Below are 20,718 nucleotides of genomic sequence, written 5' to 3' on the forward strand. Positions count from 1 at the left end.
TGAAATGCCAACATCAAACACCCTTCTCCTTGCTGGGTGGTTTCTTCTTCGCGGGGATGAAGTAGATGGAGCGGCGGCTTTTGGTAAAAATGACGGGGATATCGGGCCTTCTTCGTCCTCTCAAAATCGGGGTCGCTTTCTGGAGAAGCTCGACAGTCACCGACTGATAAGGCTCGTTTCATGCATTGGTTTAGGGTTAAAATTCTGTGCATTTGGGGCGCTAATGTGTGTTTATGAGTTCAGGTGCGTAGTAAATCTGCCGGACCTAGGAGTTGCTGTTACCTGACCTGGCAGATGTAAAAGAGATGGAATTGAAGTAAAAATCAGAAGTCGTCGTTCGGACCTGGGAAAATCAAAAGTTGGCGACAGGAGCAGAATGGAGCGAGAGCAGATTATTTTAAAGAGTCTTACTCAAGGGCAAGAGCGTCAAATCACCAGAGGGATACCCTAGGGATCAGAGCCTCACATATATAAAGAGCTCAACCTTGAAGAACAAGATAGCCACTTCTACTCGCACTTTAGCTTAAGCTCTCATTCCATTCCTTAGTTCCACACTTCAAAAATTTCTCATTTCGTTTACTGTGCGCTTGGAGATGGAGGATTCTGGCCACCGTGGTTCTCATCATCGTTATTTTGCTGCTGTGTAACACCGCCTTGTGAAGGCGAAGAAACAATAATTACTTGCTTTCGTTTAGTATTTGTTGGTTTTTAAGTTTCGCAACTTTAGTTTCTGACTTTGATCCACTGGATTCGAACCTATTTCTCTTTATTATGGAAGTTTATGTTGGTTTCTGTTGCATATCGCTGAGTTGATGTTTATTTCTGACTCAACTTTATTTTACCCAAATAATACCCGCAAGTGTACGGGGTTATCGTAGCAAACAGCAAGCAAGAGTATATCGTATCCCACAGAGACAATTTAGTGTAAGCCTAAGTACCACAAACAAATTTCAACTACTATCCAGACGATCGAGAATTTTGGTTTTAAACTAACAACTACTAAAAGCATATAAAAACAGAGATTAAAATAAGCACTTAAACAAGAAAACAATTAAGCAAGTTGTAGAGAATGATAGAGAAATATGCAAAATTCTAGGATCTGATGCACAACTCATAGCCTAACCCAATTGAAACCGATTTACCATTTAAAGTCTCCAGAATTGTTGAATCAATCACAAATATAGATTAAACCCCCTCCCGAGGTGAGAAATCCGTAGATTAGGTGTAATAATTGAAGTCCCCTTCTAATTCTTAGACCTAACTCCTAATAGTTCAATTAGATTAAAGATTCCACTCAAAACCTCAACTCTCCTGAGTTTTATTGAATTAAGGTGTGAATTATTCTTCTTTCAAGGTTAAATATTTCATCTCCCGATTATTCTAAGAAACCCTACACTCCCAATTGGTGATCAAGCAATTGTTAGGAAAAAGCACAAGAATAATTCAAACAATTGCAAGAGCAAGATAAAAACGAAGTCAATTGGATTAAAACTATGAATCAATGCATCTTCACCAAGAATTCTACATGAAAAGTTTAGTTACTCATGTTCATGGTAGAAAACAAAAAGAAACTAAGCAAAACAATGGAAATCATGATCCGAATTGCAATTGGCGGAAGAATTGAAGCTTGAATCTTCAATCTTCTTCCAAGAATTCTTCACCAAGAGAGAGATGTGTTTTGTCGCTTGTAGAGAATGCCTAGAATTGACCTAATTCTTCCTTCTTATTTCTTCTTCAAAAAATTGCGTTTCAGCTCTAAAAAAACGCCAAAAATGACGGACCCGGCCGGATGGGAATTCTTCGGTACTCTCTGGAGTCTCGCAGGCTTAATTACGCCACCCGGCCGGGTGGAATTATAGGGTAATAATTCACCCGGTCAGGTGACATTTTCTGGACAGCGCAGTGTTAGTATAACGGCCATAACTTCTTCTACCGAACTCCGGTTGAGGCGTGCGAGATACCCACGCTAAGATCTTTCGAAGACGAAGAGATTGATATACATTAGGGGCTGATTAGACTTCAAAATATCTAGTAAATATTGTCTCAAACCAAGGCTGCTGCACATCCACATATTTTGTACCTTTTTCTACACATTCTTAATAAAATGGTTAACATACCAACATAATAGAGAAGTAGATATAAACACGCCTAATAATAGACGAAATATGCTCAAATTCATACAAAACCACCCTCTAAAACCATGTAAAATCCAAGTATGTCAATTTCTTGCTTTTAGCTTTCGTTATTGTTGATTGTAGGATGTTTGGAGCTGAGATCTGTTGGTTTGTTGTTGGAGGTTGGGGATTTGCGTATGGAGATGTCTGGAATTGTTGAATCGTGGTGTATTTGAGTTGGAGTTTCGCGTATTTGGTGTTTGCTGTTTACGTTGTTCATGATTATGGCTGTTCACTTTTTGTCTCTGCATCCTTTAGGTCCAGTAGCATAGATCTGTTAGCTTAGGCTTAAATTTCTCGTTTTAAGTTAGATCTGAAGTTTGCTCTGTTTTCATGGTGTTAAATACTCTGTTTTATCTGCTATTCTCGTTCGATTCCCGAAGAAGATGAAGTTGTTGGTAGCTAGAACCAGATCTGCTTCATGTCAGTACTTTTCTGCATGTCCTTTACTTTTCAAAGCATGTACTTTACTTTTCTGCATTGTCCCCTAGACCCTATCAGTACGATCTGCTTTGTCTTTTTAGTTTTCTGCATGCTTTTCCAGACTCTGGTAGTTTAAGGAAACTTGTCTTTACTTTTTGCTTTATGCTTGTCTGTCCAAATTAGAAAACTCTGTCAAGTTAAGTTTACTCCAGTTGTTTTAGAACTTTAAAATATCTCATTTCTCTAAGTCATGCAAGTTTCGTACGTTCTCATTTCTTAGACCCAGTAGGTAGAGTAAAGTTTTTCTTATCTTTCAGACCCAGTAGTTTTAAGTTCTCGACCCACAAAATTGCATGGCAGCAGCCAACCCCACTTTCCCAAAACACCCCCAAATGCAGTTTCGTAACACCTTCGTCCTCGTGGGATCGATCCTTTACTTCCATGTGCTAAGTTGTAATATAGTGGGTTGAGGTTTTTGAGGAAATAGAGTGCATCTAACGACCCCCTTCTGATAGTTTCATGATCTTTTAGCCTCCAAAGCCTAGTCGAATCCTCTGGACCTATTAGATCGAGTGACACATATCACACAGCACGCACTGCACTTCTAGCCACCTTCACCGACTGAAGACGTAGGGTTCATTTTCGGAGAAGAATGGACATCCGCGTCAGAGCTAGGGTTAGAACCTACAAATCCCGACACAGCCGACGGTCCTTGTTCGGTGTCAAGCAGACGTGAATCGCTCGTTTCAGCCTTCTTCCACTTCCTTGCATATGATTTTTTCACGTCGTCGAGACCTTCGATGGCACGGCCGTATGGGTACGGTGACTTCCAACTCATGGCAAACAGTCAATCGGTCGGAATCGGCCGGCTTTGATCGGAATCAGAACTAGACGTCACCACGGTTCATGAACCGGTTCATTCAGGGTCCATATTAGGTTCAAGACCAGCGATTTTCAGACGGTTCCGGTCCGGTTCCGGGCCGGTTCGCCGGTTCAAGTTCGTTTTTTTTTAAAATTTATTCATTTATTCATTTATAGTGCTAATTACAAATTACATCTTGTAGTTGTAGTGTTCTACTTACTAATTACTATCGAATAAATAAATATAACGAAAATGACAATTGACAAATAGAGTAGAAGTCGACATTGGAGTTGGACAATTGGAATTTTATTGATACAATGATTACAAATTACAATCATACAATTATACAAATTTGAACGATATGTTGATATTACAAATACAAATTTTGAAAATTGAAATTACAAAAGAGTCAAAAGACTTAATACGTAACATAATACATGCTTGTTAGCTTGTATAACAATTTAAATAAAAAATCTTGAAGTAAAAAACAATAAATTATAAATGCAAATAGATAGTATAATATATTATATATATACTCTTAGTCGGCGAAGGAGATGTTTCTACATAACTAAATTGAGGATACCTTTAGCAATTCAACCTTAATTGTTGAGTTTAATTTAACCATCAACAATCATAGTAGAATTGTCAAAAGTCTCCCGGATTTAGTCTTATAGAGAAGTCTTCTTCATCGATTAGAGTATATACAAATACAATTATATAATTGTATTTGTATATTTTAAAGTTGAAACAATTGAAAAAAAAGAAATAAAGGAAAAGGACTTGAGCCCAACTTAAATTTAAAATTTAAGTTGGGTTGCCTGTTAGAGTTTGTATATTAGAAATCACGTTTCGAGTGATTGAATACTGTAAAACTCTTATTTTATTTTCCAATAAATAAAACAGATTATTTTTTGTCATAATGTTGTTATGTTTTACATTTAATGGATGTTAATGCATGTTTAAATGTATATGTTAACTTAACAAAGTCTAAGTCTTTGTTTTAGTAGACCGGTTGTGGGCGTCGTCCACTTTAAGGTAATACGGTCAGTTCTAAACAAAGAAAAAGATGAATTTCACAACCTAGATGGAATTTGACTATCCATCGAGAAAGGTTGCAATGTCAGTCCGCATATTTCTAAGCCTTACTGAAATAAGATGACATTGGTGTGGTATAGCACTGAACGGATCTAACAGCAAGACTTGCCTTAGGCTATCTACTGAAAGGCGAGATCTTGATAAATATTTATTTCTTAATCAATATAGGTTAGCATTGAGCATACGGTATTGATTATGCACTGCTTTGACTTATCAAATGGTGCGGGTTTTTCGTAACCCAATTATCCTGATATGTTGGGTAGTGGTGATCGATATCTAGCGGTGCTAGGATTGCTATTATATTGAATCGTGCGCGAGCTGAGTCTCGTTTGATAATGTCCTCAAGAGGAGCGCGAAACAAGGTTTTATTATTCGGAACCTAGCTAGTTGGAGTGTGATTACTCTATGAATAATAAATAAGCGTTTCATGCTAAGTTCACTCTTGGAATTAATAAGAAGTTAATTAATTAAGTCAATAGCAGACATTAATTAATTAATGGACATTTTAATCTTAAGCACGGGAAATGAAAGTTAAACGGAAACCCGGATTACTTGTAATTTCGGATTTGGATGGGGAGAGTTCAATATTACTTCTGTAGTGGCTGCTCGTAATATTCCAATTATAACTTATATTAAATTGTGGGTTCAATTTAATTAGTAAAAAGTAAATTGGATGAGCCCATATCCAAAACCTTCCATAGATCCCTGTCTGGGCCCAAAAGGAACTTAATATAAATATGAGAATAAAGGAGACAGAAAACACAATTTCTCATCATTGTAATTTTCGAAAATCCCTTCCCCAGCTGAGGAGATTTTCGAATTCCTCTCCTATTCCGAAAAGGATTTCTTCTGTCTTCTTTATTTAAGTCCTAGTATTCTAGTAAGATCAGCCCACACTGATATTGGGATACAGTTCGGGAACCAGAGAGAAGATTTGTGGTTTAGTACTCAAAGCATCACGTGGAGAAGAAGCTAGCCATCTTCAATTCTTTGGAGAATTAATTAGGTATTTATCTACTCCGTAGAAAAACATGTTTTAGGTTTCAATATTCTTAAAGCATGATTTATTCAAGTTATGAGCATGATACATGTGATAATTACGCGAATAGATTTTGTCTAAATAATCTGCTAAATAGATCTGATTATTATGTGATTGATTTATATATGCCTGCGCTTCCGCTGCCAGCACCATCATTGCCTGTGTATCCTTAATGCTCAATTGCATTAAGGAATCAAAGTCCACGTAGTTCTCTTACCTTACTTACCTATTCGGCAATCGGCGGTAGACCTCCCACTCCACCTCATTGTTGTTCTTCTTCTTCGTCGGGGTAGTAGTCTTGGTCGGTTTGTACTTGGGTGTTCCAATCTAGCTCTTGGTCTCTAATGTCAGCCGAACACCAATCGTCAAGTAACATGGTGGCTTCCATATTTTGGCCGGATAGTCTACTTCTTCTATCGTCCAAGACGTTGCCTCCAACACTAAAAGCGGACTCGACGGCGACAGTGGAAGCCGGAATTGAAAAAATCTCCTTGGCCATTGATGCAAGGATGGGAAAATCTTTCTCATGTGTTCCCCACCAATCGAGGACGTCGATTTGGTTGGGAACGGGACCTTCATCTTCATTCAAAGAAAAGCGTGAGTCAAAATATAAATCTAACTCACTTACCGTCCTTGCCGACCGTATAGGTCGGCCAATTGGGATTGTGCGTCGGGGTCATCAACTTGAAAGAACCCAAAACTGTGTTGTTGATGAGGGGTGGGTCGTTGTCTCACTTGGTGGGTACTGTTGTACTTGGCTTCGTATTCGGCAAAGAGAGTTCGCAACTCAAACTCAAATGCATGTTTGATGACGGAGAGATTGGGGAGGTTTATTTGGAATGTTTCGGACAAATGTATGTTGTTGTCCTCATTGACTTCGGATTGCAAATCCCGAAGTGGTTGAAGATCAATAGAACTCAAATTGTTGTAATAAAATTCTAAAATCTTCAAGGTACCGACTAATTTCCATTTCGGATCCAAAACCTTTGCAATCAAAAACACCGTTGGAATCTCACTGAAATACTTAAGCCATTTGTCAATCATATAATATAAAACACACATCAACTCAGGATTTGTAATGGAATTTTTCATAGCCGTCTTAAAACCAAGTGATATATACATGCAATGCTCTAAAACACGAACAGATGTGCAATAATAAACACCCGATAACTCAACAGTCGCATTTTTGAAACCTTTGAACAATTTAAACAAACTCATACTTTGCTCCCAACATGCATGCGATAAATATAAATCAGGAACGGGATAAGTCCTAAAAAAATCAATCAAATAATCTATATGCTCCAAAGTAGAGTTCAAACAATCATATGTGGAGTTCCATCTAGTAGACACATCAATTGTAAAATTTGTGTACCTGATCTTCTTTTGATGACAATATTTCTTCCAAGCCTTACCAATGTGAGGCTTCCAATGGATCAAATTTACGGCAGTTCTAATAGGATCAACATGTTTTTGCCACAAAGAAAGAGCATCTTGTACACATAAATTTAAAATATGACAAATGCATCTTTGATGAAAGTACTTACCATTTATAACCGGGGCACAAGCCGCAATTAAGTCGGCAATACTTGCAGTGTTAGCGGTTGCATTATCAAAACCAATAGAAAAGACCTTATTGCACAATCTATATTCATCCAAAACTTGAATAATTAAAGCAGCAATTGCGGGTGCGGTGTGTGGCGTAGGAAATTGTCCAAAAAATGACATGTAATGCCCATATAAGAATTTCTTTGAAAAGCATCAGTCCACACATCAGAGCAAATGTTTACTTTGTGACCCAAGGTGGACAAAAAACGTGTTACTTCTTTTTGCTTCTCAAAAAATTGTCTGTTGTTAGATCTTTGATGTGAAGTTGCGGGTATTCTTTTAGCACCGACATTAAAAGCGGTTTGCATAGTAACTTCATATTTTTTGTCATCAAAAAAATTGAAAGGCAAATGCTTCATTGCAGCCCATCTAACCATAGCATCTTGAGTGACTTTATGATCATATTTAAAAAGAGGCGTACCTGTTGTTTCAGACGCACCGGACGAGAAGTTTAGTTGGGTTTGGGATTTGGCGGTCCCATATTCGATCGGATGCTTTGCCTTTAAATGACGATGGAGAGTACCATAGCCCCCACCGGCAAAAAAGGGGTAGGATTTATCGCAATAGTTACAATATGCGACAAATTCATTGGTCTCTTTTTGAGTGGTTGCATCTAGTACCGGGACTTTTTTATAATGTTTAACAAAAATATCCGATTTCAAAGCCTTCTTATTAGCCTTACCCCGCTCGGTTTGAGTTTCAGGAGGAGGAACCGCTTCATCATTTTCACCAACTTGTCCGGCGCTCGTCGGAGGATATTGTGCAGATCCTCCACCATTACCACCGTCGTCGTCGGATGATAAATTCACGTTACCATAAGAGTGATAAGACTCGTAACCTTCGCCGCCGCTCATGTTGCTAAGTACCATGGCAGCCCTATGATCTTCTTCGGCCTACAAATATTATATATAAAGTTATAAACGGTATAAATAATGTATAGTACCAAAAACAAGAATTTGTAAAATTAATATTCGAACAACTTACTTGCAAACGCATAGCGGTTTGTCGGGAAACCTCATCCATAACCTCACGACGACTAGGGCGCCTTGATTTCCGACGACCACTTTGATCTTGGTCTTGGGCAATTCCCTTGCCCCGATCACCACCACGACGAGATGAAGACATTTTTTGCAAATTGAAAAATAAAGAGAGAGTATAACAAGAGTAGTGAGGGATGACCGGATGATTATGATAGACAATTGAAGTAAATTATAAGAACAATTTGCACAAATATAGTAAACAACTTGAGCAATTAAAGAGAATGGAGATAGAGATGAGAGAAATTGTGAGATTGAGAAGAGAATTCCTTGTTAACACAAGAATGGGGTGAGTAGAAATGAAGGGGAGAGGGGGTATTTATAGGAGAAAAAATCAGATTTAATAAATAAATAAATAAATTGAATTTCGAAAATTTGAAACCGGCCGGTTTACCGCCTGAACCGCCGGTTTCTGGCCGGTTTCTGACACGAAACCGCCGGTTTCTGCCCGTTCTGCCACCCTACGCTGCAACCCTACGCCTAGACCGCCTGAAAAGCTGCCGGAACCGGCGGTTTCTGGCCGGTTCCCGACCAAACCGCCGGTTTCCTGTCCGTTCTGCCACCCTACGCCTGCAACCCTACGCTGCCACCACCTGCCGCCTGAAAAAGCTGCCGAAACCGCCTAACCGGCGGTTTGGAACCGCCGGTTTCCAGCGAACCGGCGGTTACGGTTCTTGATTTTCCGCAAACCTGAACCGGCCCGCCTAAACCGCCGACTCCTATCCGGTTTCGAACCGCCGGTGACGGTTCCAGGCCGGTTCGGTTTGGTGACGTCTAATCAGAACTAGGGTTCTTCTTAGAGAGTGACGAGCGAGAAGAAAGTAGAGAGAGAGAATGACGTTTGAAGTTCCAAGTCTATACTTAGTGAAAATTGGAGTTTGATTATTCATATTCAAAATATTAAAAAAAAATTAATTATTTAGCTAAATAATTAACATAATATTAACCAACTAATAATCTCAGATTAAGTCTAATCGAGTCAAATTTTCACTAATTGACGGTTCCGTCAAAAAAGGATGCAAATGATACCATTTTTCATTTGTTTTGGACTTACTTTTTAAAAAATGAATGTTCTGAACCAAAATCATAAATCGGCCATATGTTTAGGACAAAAATAGAACTATACTCTTTTGGATAAGAACCAAATCAAACCCCTAATCGTATTATAATCATAATTATTATTATTTTTATGCATATTGAAATGTCATTTGTTATTTGATATAGATGACCAGAGTCTATACTACTTTTATTAATTAACGTAAAAATGATATTGTTGCGGGTAATAATGTTGAAAAAAACCCACCTAATAAGTTTACTATATATCCTAGTCAAATATGCGCCAGAAAATTACTTAAGAGGCATTAATTAAACTAGTAAAAAAGAAAATTCTAGCTGTTGAAAATAATTTTGATAGCTAACTAAAGCTATAAACTAAACTTCGATAAAATTTCTTGCTATCCTGAAATCGACGGAATATTATTTTAGTACATCAAGAGCTAATAATGCGCAGTGGTGTATTATTATTTGACATTATTTAATTTGTCAATATGAATTAGCACAACATTTTCTTTATCCTTTTAACGTTGAACACAGCTTCTTCTCAATTCCCTAGGAAGTCAAATATTGGCTTGATGTTAATATAGCAGCCTTTTTAAAGTACATGAATAACAAATAAAAACTAAATTGTTCTTGTAATTTTCTTTTGAAATTGACTCGTCTCCACCTAAATTAATATTATGTTCTTTGTCCATGGTGACTCTTAAATAATAATGGTCCAGGTAAAAGCACTGATTGTAATTTGGTCCCCTACAACATGATTTATTTATGGAAACAATTATTTAAAGAAGACAAAAAACACGGTACGTATTATTAAATAGGTTAAGGAAGTGGCTTGAAAACTTCAGTTTGAGAAATTTCGCATCGGATTGATAAGATAGCATTTGGTTATATCTAATAGGTTAAAATAAACATAAAGAAATTCCTACCACTACTAGAAATAAGAGAAAGCACAATAGCATGTAAAAGTTTAATCATACAAACCCATAGAAAATTATAGTATACTCTAATATTAATATTACAAGCTAGCATCTTAAAATTGAAATTCCCTAGCTAGTAAAAAACATATTAATATTAAAATTGCATAATAACACGGACTACTAAATTATGAAATGAATCAAGCCAAGTATAAGACTGATTATGGTTTAAGGCATGCGCGCATTGCATGCTATACAAACTTAAACTATATTTTTAAAAAAAATTAACTATATATTACTTGCCAAACTGAGCTTTTATATAGACCAATCATCTCACACAAAACATCCTAACCTCCAAATTATCACCTAATATAATCACTGTCATTACCTAATGTAAATAGTGTTTTCTTGCCATTAATCTGTATTGATTTGTAAGCCACACGCCACACCTTTTTGCTCTACCTAATTTAGGTTTAGATTAGTGAGGTTAATCTAACATTCCAGCTTTATTAATATTAATCAAGTTGATTTGCTAAATACATAAATTAGGTCAACTTTAGTCGATTTGAGCACATTAATTCGAATTCATAAATCGAGATTGAATTTTTTTAATATAAGCAATGATTTACTGCCATTTATTGAATTTCATGAATTCTCAGTATTTATTTTGGAATTGAAAATAGACAAATCTGAGCCATCGAATTTTTAGTTCTACTTTTGTGTGATATAAATATTAAGTTATCTTCCTATAGTCAATTATGACTTTTGTGTGAGAAATGAACCCCGAAAATATAATTAAATTTATCTTAGAAAATATTAATGCAGAGAAATTAACTTGAAATTTAAAGGTAAATCAATAACATTCAAACTAATAGATACTGCATGCTAGCAACGCTATGTGAGATTATATAGTTTAGCAATGGTTAGTAGGGTCATTAGTCATAGGTACTGAATTTATTTGTACATGAAAGAAAATTTTAAACTGAGGAATGTAATGGGGGGCATCCCACACAGATTTGCTAAAAGAAAAAGTCAGCCGCAAGTCCAAAACAGGTCGAGGGACAAAGCCTCGAGAACAAAGCGAACACAAATCAGAGTAGGACTGAATTTATTTTTTTTAAATTAAAAAATATTATCCTCCCTTCATTCCATAATAGATGTTACACTTTCATTTTTAGTTTTTATCACAAAAGATGTCATTACCCTAGTATTACATCTATTATGGGACAAATAGAATAATAGAGTGCAATATTGGTAGGAACTTTTTTTAAATTTTACATTAATTAAAATATTCTTATTAAAAAATGAGATTCAACTTACAAGAGAGAAAATTTTATTATATATAAGTAGTAATTAATTTGGTGGATGAATCAAAAATGAAAAAAAAAATAGTACAACCACTATTTTTCATTGTGTAATACTCCTATATAAGAGTATTAGATCAAATACGATCACGGCCAATCCAATTTGAATCGATGTAAGGGCTCAACTTGCATTTCTATTGAATAAGCAATATCGATTAATTAGCTCATCATATTATGTAGCTAGGTTGTATATTCATTTATACGCGGTATATATGAATCATATGAATATGATTCACTTATATAGTGTATATAATACGAATAAGTTTACAAAAAAATTGCCATCAAACAACCCCACCCATCCTGAAGTATATAAATCCGAAAAATTGTTGTAGGCGAGATAATGCTATTATTTTTTTAAAAATTGGTTGTTGATAAACGTCAAAATGTAGTCAACAACACGGCCGAGCATTTTATAAATTGGTTTAACATTAACATTTAGACTAAAGTTGATGGGCCATTCTAGTTTTTATATACTATAGTATAGAAGGATAGTTTATCCATATTGACAAAATGAAATTTTTCAACATCGTTTATATATACATTATATTCTATTGTGCCTATATGATGCCACCTCGTATGAGGTATTATGTGTACACCATATTGTGTGTGAATAGTCTTATAATTAGTTAGACAAATGAAATCTTCAAAACCAATGAAATCACGCAAGTAAAAAAAATTGATATTATAAGCATCTTTAACGTATGTAATTTGAAGCAAATGATGAATTGATTTCACTAATTGAACAAATTATCAACCGTTGGATTGTTGCATCTCATACCACGTGTCAACCGGTAATCCGGTAGAACTGGTGGAGAAATTCCGGTATTATTCGATGATATTATAAAATACTATTACTTATATTTTTCCAGAAATAAAATATGTACTAACTTGTCAATTGAAGATCATATGTATACTGAAAAAGCAGTGCAGCCAAATTTGAAGTAAACAATGTCAATAAGGCTTTAGAAACAATAAGAATAGTACTAACAATTTTCAGAGTTAGCTTACATGTTACAACACATTCATATGGCGTGACAAATTATTCAGTTAGAAAGTTCTTATTGTAATATTCTCTTTCGATAACTAAAATTGTGTTAAAGTACTTTGCAAGGAATATTTCAAGAAACTGGAATGCATTCCCACTCACTGCGTTAGGCAGGTGATGCATCAAATTATTATATAGATCAGCCATAAAGTAGTAAATATTATCTTGGACAACGACGGATCCAGGAATTGAAACTCGTGGGATCGACTATATTACTAAAATATTAATAAATACAGTATAATATTTAAAAAAATACTATATTACTTATAATTTAAATACATTTTCTAATAAAATATTTTTATTTTTAAAGTTATATAGAAATTTTTTTTATAATCACTTTGATGTTTATCAATAATTAAAAAAATCAATAAATAAAATAAAATGAAATGAAATTATTGTTAATTTAATGAACAAATCTATCTTTTCCTCTCACATTTTAGGACACAAAGTAATTTTAATAGTGGGCCCATTTAGCCCATTCGATCAAAAAAATTATTGATTAAAATAAGAATTAAATGTGTCTTCTTCTTCTTGAAAATATACGTAATACGTCTGAACTCTCTGCCAGTCTGCCCCCTCCGTCTTCATCTCTCTCATCTTCTACCCACTTATATTCCCTATCTCCCCTTTTATTTATGGCAAAGGCCAAAGGATTGTGGTTGAGATCCGCCGCTTGGGATCAAGGCGGAGCTCCGTGGGGTCGAAGATCGAGTTGCGCGGGATCTCGGAGGTCAAAGAATGGAGTTTCCGGCAGCACTCGTCGGACCACGGTGGGGTCGGTCGACCCCAATCGATCCCACCTGGGTCCGTCATTGATCTTGGATATCTGACAAAAAGTTAACAATTTCATAAATTAAAAACATGGGATGTATTTTTTGGAGATGTATACAAAACTTCCCCACGTCTCATTAAAATCCAAAAAATTTCCTTTTCAGATAGTCCCATTAAATATGAAACGTTTTTCTTTTTAGATTATTCTATTAAAAATGAAAGCTTACCTAAATTGAAAAACAACATTTATCTACTTTTTCTTCTTTTTTGCTTTATTTTCTCTTCAATAACTTATAAAACAATGCTATATAAAATCTCAAACTAAAATGTTTCGGTTTTAATGGGAATATGGAACAACTGTCTTTCTCAACAAAACCATAATTAGAACAAGTCTTTCAGGTTCAAGGCCCAACATAAGAATAGTTGTTTAAAGCCCACATCAAAGACGGTAATAAATACTGATCGAATTAAGTACTCCCTCCATTTCGCCATAGTTGAGGCGAAACTTTTCAGCACGGAATTTTAGAAAAGAATATTAGATGTGTTAAATAAATACATAAAAAAGTAAGAGAAAGGAAAATGTTAGAAAATAAAGTATAAGGTGAATAAAGCAGAGAGAATAAAGTAAGAGAGAATAAAATAAGAAAGAGAAAAAGAAAATTACTACATATAGAAATGACTCAACTGTGAAGAAACTTTCTGAAATGAAAAAATGATTCAACTATGAAAAAACAAAAGGAGTACTATTAAAGGACAAATAAGATAAAATTATACTGTTCAGATTATATTTTTGATGTTTTAATATTTAAAAGCTTAAACTGAAAAACCAAGCTTAGCCTGAAAATCAATAGGCGTAGAAGAGTACCAGTAAAATAGGATTGCAAAAATATCAAATTTACTACAACCGAATTTTAACCATTTCCTACCAAAACTGACCAAAGATCACAAGGACCAAATTTAAGCAAACCAAGTACACTCTAACATAACAAGTTTGATAGGTGTTAAAAAGCCTACTGAAACTAGGATACAACAAAATTAGATATTCCATCAAGCTCCAGCCTTCTGTTTCTTTGGTAGGCGATAAGCTCCAACCACACAAGCATGATCTCGTTCAAATGGTTCAAGAGTAACTTGTTCAGCAGGTTTGAATTGTTCCGCCTGTAATTTCTTTACTTCTTGGGCAAAGACGGCCTCAGCCGGGACGGTCGAATCTATGCAGTTAGCCTGGAAAATGTAAATGATGAACACTGGGAATAATGGGGGGCTTAAGTGATCTAAAAGGAATCAATTATACGAACCTTGATAGATATGACAAAATGGCCTCCAGCTTTTAGGAAATAGGATGCATTTAGAGCCAAAATTCTAGCCTGTAATGTATGAAGGTAGCTCAAATGACCTCAAGTTGTAAGACATGCTGTGCAAGAAAAAAAGTGTCCATGTGTGCAGTGATGTCCGAAATTTCTAACTATATACACTCTGAAGGCCAAATACATGCATTCCCTTTGAAGGGGCAATAAATATCCATGGAGCACTCCCGCACGGAAGCAATCAGACCCTATTGACATAAACACAATTTCTATGCAGAGTGCTTGCAACTTACAAATTACTAGAAAGTGCTTACAACTCGGAAACAAGATATCCAGTAGTGGAAAAATACATGTTTGGACTTGTTCCAACCAAGCCAAAAACTAAAAACAGAAAAATAATTTTTAAAAAATCACATGGAAGAAAAAAGACAAAAGTGCATCAGAATCTCGGTTTTACATCATCCAAGAGGTCTTGAAGGGGAATCCGAGTAAATCATCATTTGCTCACATCAATTTATGTGATATAACAATAATGAAAACAACTGAAACCAAAAAGTAGGGCGCTAAGATTTAAAAAAAAAAGTGAACTTTAGAAACAAGTAAACTTATACATATGGTATGAATCTGAAGTAGGAATATAGAAAAAAAGGGTTAATACAATAGGTGGTTAAACACGAGACAAATGCAATACATAATGGGAAATGAATAAGAAAAAAGAAAGCAAACCTGGTCAGGCTGAGCAACATCAGAGAAAATAACATCAACCATGCCAACAAGCATTCTATACTTAGCCGGATGCCTTGCATCCTCAATGATGGGGATAACATTGGTTCGTTTCTTAGCCATGTTAACTAAATCTCTACCACTTCTGTGAGAAAACTCAACAGCATAAACCACACCCTCCTACCATAACAAACATAACAAACTTTAAAACTCCAAACAAAATAAAAGAAATATAACTGTTCACATCTGTTAAAGAGTAAGCTACTCACAGGGCCAACAAGGTCAGAAACATGAGAAACAGTTGTTCCGGAAGCAGCACCAAGGTAAAGAACACGTGCACCAGGTTTCTATATCCAATCAAAAACATGTGGAATATACAATAAGAACACTACAAAAATTGACAAAAGCAAGTGAAAATAGCATTAAATACACTCACAATCCAAATGTTGTCGACTCCACCGAGAATTGCAGCAGCCAACTTGGAACGGAAGGGATTCCATACTCTGTATTCAACCTTGGTTCCATCTTCGTTCTGGTAAAAATACGACATACATAAAAATTAAACAAAAATTAACAAATGGATCCGATTGGATTGTTAAAATAGCATTTCAATCAAATCAACGGGATACCTGAACGGAAACCCTCTTCTCGTTGTATACGGCTTCACCAGGCACCAAATTTTTGGTGCAGAGAGCATCTTCTTTCCCCTTAGCAATAAAAACACCGTCGTGTCTGTGTGGCTCAACCACAACCTTGCTTCCTCCTTTCATTCCCGCTCCTCCTCTTCCACCTCTGCCGCCTCGTCCACCTCTACCTCCGGCGCCTCTGCCGCCGCCCCTGCCACCACCTCGCTTCATTCCGCTACTTCTACCGCCGAAGTCGCCACCGCCTCTACCTCCGCTTCTCCCAAATCCACCTCGTCCACCGCTTCTGCCGCCGCCATCTCCACGGCCGCCCCTAAAGCCTCCGCGTCCTGCGAAAAGATCAAATTGATTTCAAATTATTTGATTATTCAACAAGTTCTGTAAATGCATACGAAAAAATGTGGGATAATAGAAACAAACCTCCTCGGGTGGGTGTTGTTGCAACCATGGCTGCTAGAAATAATACTAGTGTGAAAGCAACGGGATTAGGGTTTATCGGAGCAGGCGGGGAATGGGGATATGCCGAATGTTTATTCCATTTATAAAGATGAGGGAAAATGTGATTCTAGGGTTTAGGGTTTTCGGGAGTTTGTATATATTTCCACAGCCATCCCCTAGTTTAGCTATTTTGTAGTATGGCCCCAACAGTTCTTATTCGGGTACCATTACAAATTAGGAGTAATACTTGTATTAATATAATATAGAGAATATTTAAATAAATTAATATCTTTAATATTCCACATATTTTATTGTATAATATATAAAAATGGGTCACGTTTATTTTAAAGTATACGATTACTTTGTCTTTGCGTGAACTGGTTATGCAATATATAAATGATACTCCTATTGTTCATCCAATTAAATATAGAAACAATTAATACACAAGTCAAAAAACCTGATAGAGTATTAAAATATAGTCTTATTAATGAATCAAGTATTTGAGTAATACTCGATAGAGTTGTGATCAATGTCGAACCCTTCTTAAAGACCGAACTAGAGATCAAATTAGGGCCCTTCATTTTTTTAATCTTGTGGCTAGGATGAATTTACAATTAAATTAATATTTTATTCAATTAAAACTTGTTGAGGGGTATTTTAGGAAATCAATTATTAACAATCATAATGTTATTCTCTTTGTCTCAATTCTCACACAATTCTCGCAATTCACGATCACGACCTTCTTCAATCTTCTTCAATTTGCCGTCAACAATCTTCGTCGATCTTCTTCAATTCACGTTCAATTCAATTTCAAAATATTCACGTTCAATTCACGATCTGCCTTCAATTCACGATGATTCAAATCTGAATATAAAGCTTGAGAAATTTGCACAATGAAGCCTGGCGTGAAGAACTCCGATTATTTTGTGCGTGGGTAATTCCGATTTCTTTCGAAGCTTAGATCTGAATTTCCATGGAGAATTCAACATCCCAGAGCATGGAGCATGGATGATGTGAATGATCTACAAGATACAGATTCAGATTCAAAGCTAGAAGAAGAAGAAGACAACTTATTTGAAGGTTCACGTCTTTTATGATTTGTTTTATTGGATACATGATGTGTTTTTAATTTTTGATGCAGTTTTTTAACCAATATGATGAAAAACCTCTTGTTGAACCTTGTTGATGAATATTTTTTTTAATTTTTTCATGTCTGCACTATACACAGATCAATAATGAAGTAACAATTCATTTGAATGAAGTAATCAGCATGTCGAATGAAGTAACAAGAACTTAACTATGTTGTATGCATAAGTTTGCGTATAGCTGTATACCTAGCAAAATAAAGTAGCAACATATTCGAATGAAGTAATAACATGTCGAATGAATTTAATACCGGTTAATAAGAAATGCTAATCTGAAGTGTATTGTATGCATAAGTGCGTGATGAATTATACTTTTATGAACTAATCTTCTCAATCGCTGCCAAACACAGACACAACAAATATGTGCCCAAGCAGAAATCCGTCGTGGTTGAATCTCCCAGAGGTCCTCTCCTTCACCAAGAAATTGATCACACCGTCGGAGCTGCCAAAGTTGAGGAAGCACGATGCGTTCTACAGCAACGCGCTCAGGACCAGCACGTTCACCGACAACGATTGGAACTAAAGAGTCATCCTCATCGTGTGTGAGCTTTGGTCGTACACGCGCCGCCATAGCTTCATGGAGACGTCGGAGATATATTTCATCGAAGAGAGTTGTCGAAGCCTGGTCGAAAATGTGGCAAATGTGGCGAGATTGGTCAGCATGATTCAAGGAATTGTGACAAGATACAGGAGTTAAAGAAGAAGAAAAAGAGGAAACAACAATGTTGAGGCTTGTTGTTCTGTTCTGTAACAGTAGTTCTGTTCCGTCGTTTATTACTTCAGTGGGATATGTTTTGTTCTTCATTTTTTAAGTTCTGTACTTCAGACCGGTAGTTTCTTATTTCATTTACACTTTGAATTTGAATTGGTTTAAACTTTTTGCAATCTTAAAGAGTATAGACTGAATTATTTTTATAATGGCTTATGTTATTCTTTATTATTATGCTGAAAATATTTTTTAGTTTTATAGTTTAGCTTATTATGAAAATAGATCATTAGCTTATTAATTGATACGAGGTTATTATATCATTAAATAGAATATTTAGGTCATTTATATGTGCAAATAACATAGCAGTTAAATTTAAACCATAAACCCATACAACGCAGTAAATAGATACTTCATAATAAAAGTCTGATACTTCATTATTATAGATTTCCACTTCATTATATAATTTATTACTTCATTCTACAAATTACATACCCAATGAACTATATCTATTATCCAATGCGACATTTAAATCTAATATAGAACAACATTAATAAGCGAAGTACTTTATTTTGAATTGCTCAAAACAGATCTATGTATATTTCAAAACTTAATCTGCTAAAATCTTCATTTGTATGTGCAAATAACACTTCAGTTACCATAAACTCATACAACGCAGTAAATAGATACTTCATAATAAAAGTCTGATACTTCATTATTATAGATTTCCACTTCATTATTATAATTTATTACTTCATTCTACAAATTAACTACCCAATGAACTATATCTATTATCCAATGCGACATTTAAATCTAATATTGAACAACATTAATAAGCGAAGTACTTTATTTTGAATTGCTCAAAACAGATCTATGTATATTTCAAAACTTAATCTGCTAAAATCTTCATTTTTTCTTTAAATATGCTGCAATCATTTTCTCAACATCTATTATATGGCATTTGCTTTCCTCCTCGTAGTATGCTGCTGTAACTTGTTTGTTGTTGAAGCTTGTATGGCTGTTATTTGCTAACATCTGCCATTTGTATACTAAGATCCTGGAAGTAAAATTACATAACAAAATACTTCATTAAATAAGATAGTTAATTCATAATGAACTAGATCTTCTACATAATGAACCAAATTATAAATATAATGAAGTAAAAAGTATTCAGTGTTTGACATTGTAAACATGGATCAAACAAGTAAAGGGATCATGTCACATGGTTGTATGTTGTGTGTAGTAGGGTGATAAAGATTTTTAATCATGTAATTTAGATTTATACATTGGTTCCATAATCCTTTGGCTCATTATCTATATGCGATCTCACATTTGATCCATGTTGAACAACACATAGTGTATTAAAATCCTGATATTGATTTAGAAAATGATTCATTACAAGGACAAGCTATTTCATTGTTTGAGATGTATACTTCTGAAAATTCTGATTTTACCTTCTCCATTATATTAGCGTTTGAGTTTTCCATAAGGCCTGTGTCAACACTGAAGTTTGATGGCGATGTAACATTTGACATTTGTACATTAAGACCCTGTCAGTAGTATTATATAAAAAATAGTTCATTCAGTAAGATAGTTACTTCATCATACTGAAATATTACTTCAAATAGAGTTAATAAAAGGCAAGGTAAAAAATAGTTCATTTAGTACGATAGTTACTTCATCATGCTGAAATATTACTTCAAACAGAGTTAATAAAAGACAAGGTAAAAGATAGTTCATTCAGTACGATAGTTACTTCATTATACTAAAATATTACTTCAAACAAAGTTAATAAATAGTGCATTCAGTACGATAATTACTTCATCATACTGAAATATTACTTCAAACAGAGTTAATAAAAGCCAAGGTAAAAAATAGTTCATTCAGTACGATAGTTACTTCATCATACTGAAATATTACGAGTTAATAAAAGGCAAGGTAAAAAATAGTTCATTCAGTACGATAGTTACTTCATCATACTGAAATATTACTTCAAACATAGTTAATAAAAGGGAAGGTAAAAGATAGTTCATCAGTACGATAATTACTTCATTATACTGAAATATTACTTCAAACAGAGTTAATAAAAGACAAGGTAATATTTTACCTTATTCAAATCATCCACTGGCATGAATTGTACAGGCTCGAAGATCATTATATGCAATATAACATGAATTCATAAATTTGTGTGATAAGCTGAACATGAATCTATAACTACGTGTGACAACCTGATCTCTGCTTGTGATGTAGTAGTAGTAGTAAACTTTACAGATCAATGTAATTAAATTTTACAGATCAATGTATGTAACTTTACTGTAGTAGCCAACAATATACCAGCAAGTGTTTGTGTCATTGCATAGATATTCT

At 35.0% G+C, this 20,718-nt stretch overlaps 2 protein-coding genes and 1 non-coding gene across 3 annotated transcripts; all 3 read right to left on the reverse strand.

Annotated features, from left to right (window-relative positions):
• Nucleotides 1-5,855: 5,855 nt before the first annotated feature.
• Nucleotides 5,856-8,422, reverse strand: LOC125206384. The gene is made up of 3 exons (XM_048105645.1): nt 8,183-8,422; nt 7,620-8,091; nt 5,856-6,172 (listed from the first exon to the last, which is right to left on the reverse strand). The coding sequence occupies exons 1-3, from the start codon at nt 8,321-8,323 to the stop codon at nt 5,856-5,858; spliced, it is 930 nt and encodes a 309-aa protein (XP_047961602.1). The 5' UTR covers nt 8,324-8,422.
• Nucleotides 8,423-14,238: 5,816 nt separating this feature from the next.
• Nucleotides 14,239-16,632, reverse strand: LOC125208023 (rRNA 2'-O-methyltransferase fibrillarin 2-like). Its single transcript, XM_048107566.1, has 7 exons — nt 16,483-16,632; nt 16,048-16,391; nt 15,855-15,950; nt 15,688-15,765; nt 15,422-15,598; nt 14,687-14,755; nt 14,239-14,612 (listed from the first exon to the last, which is right to left on the reverse strand). The coding sequence occupies exons 1-7, from the start codon at nt 16,508-16,510 to the stop codon at nt 14,436-14,438; spliced, it is 969 nt and encodes a 322-aa protein (XP_047963523.1). The 5' UTR covers nt 16,511-16,632; the 3' UTR covers nt 14,239-14,435.
• LOC125208690 lies at nt 15,131-15,201 on the reverse strand. Its single transcript, XR_007174172.1, has one exon. It is a non-coding gene; the product is annotated as a small nucleolar RNA snoR60 (small nucleolar RNA).
• Nucleotides 16,633-20,718: the final 4,086 nt, after the last annotated feature.

Source organism: Salvia hispanica, chromosome 2 (assembly GCF_023119035.1).
Source record: "Salvia hispanica cultivar TCC Black 2014 chromosome 2, UniMelb_Shisp_WGS_1.0, whole genome shotgun sequence".
NCBI lineage: Eukaryota > Viridiplantae > Streptophyta > Magnoliopsida > Lamiales > Lamiaceae > Salvia > Salvia hispanica.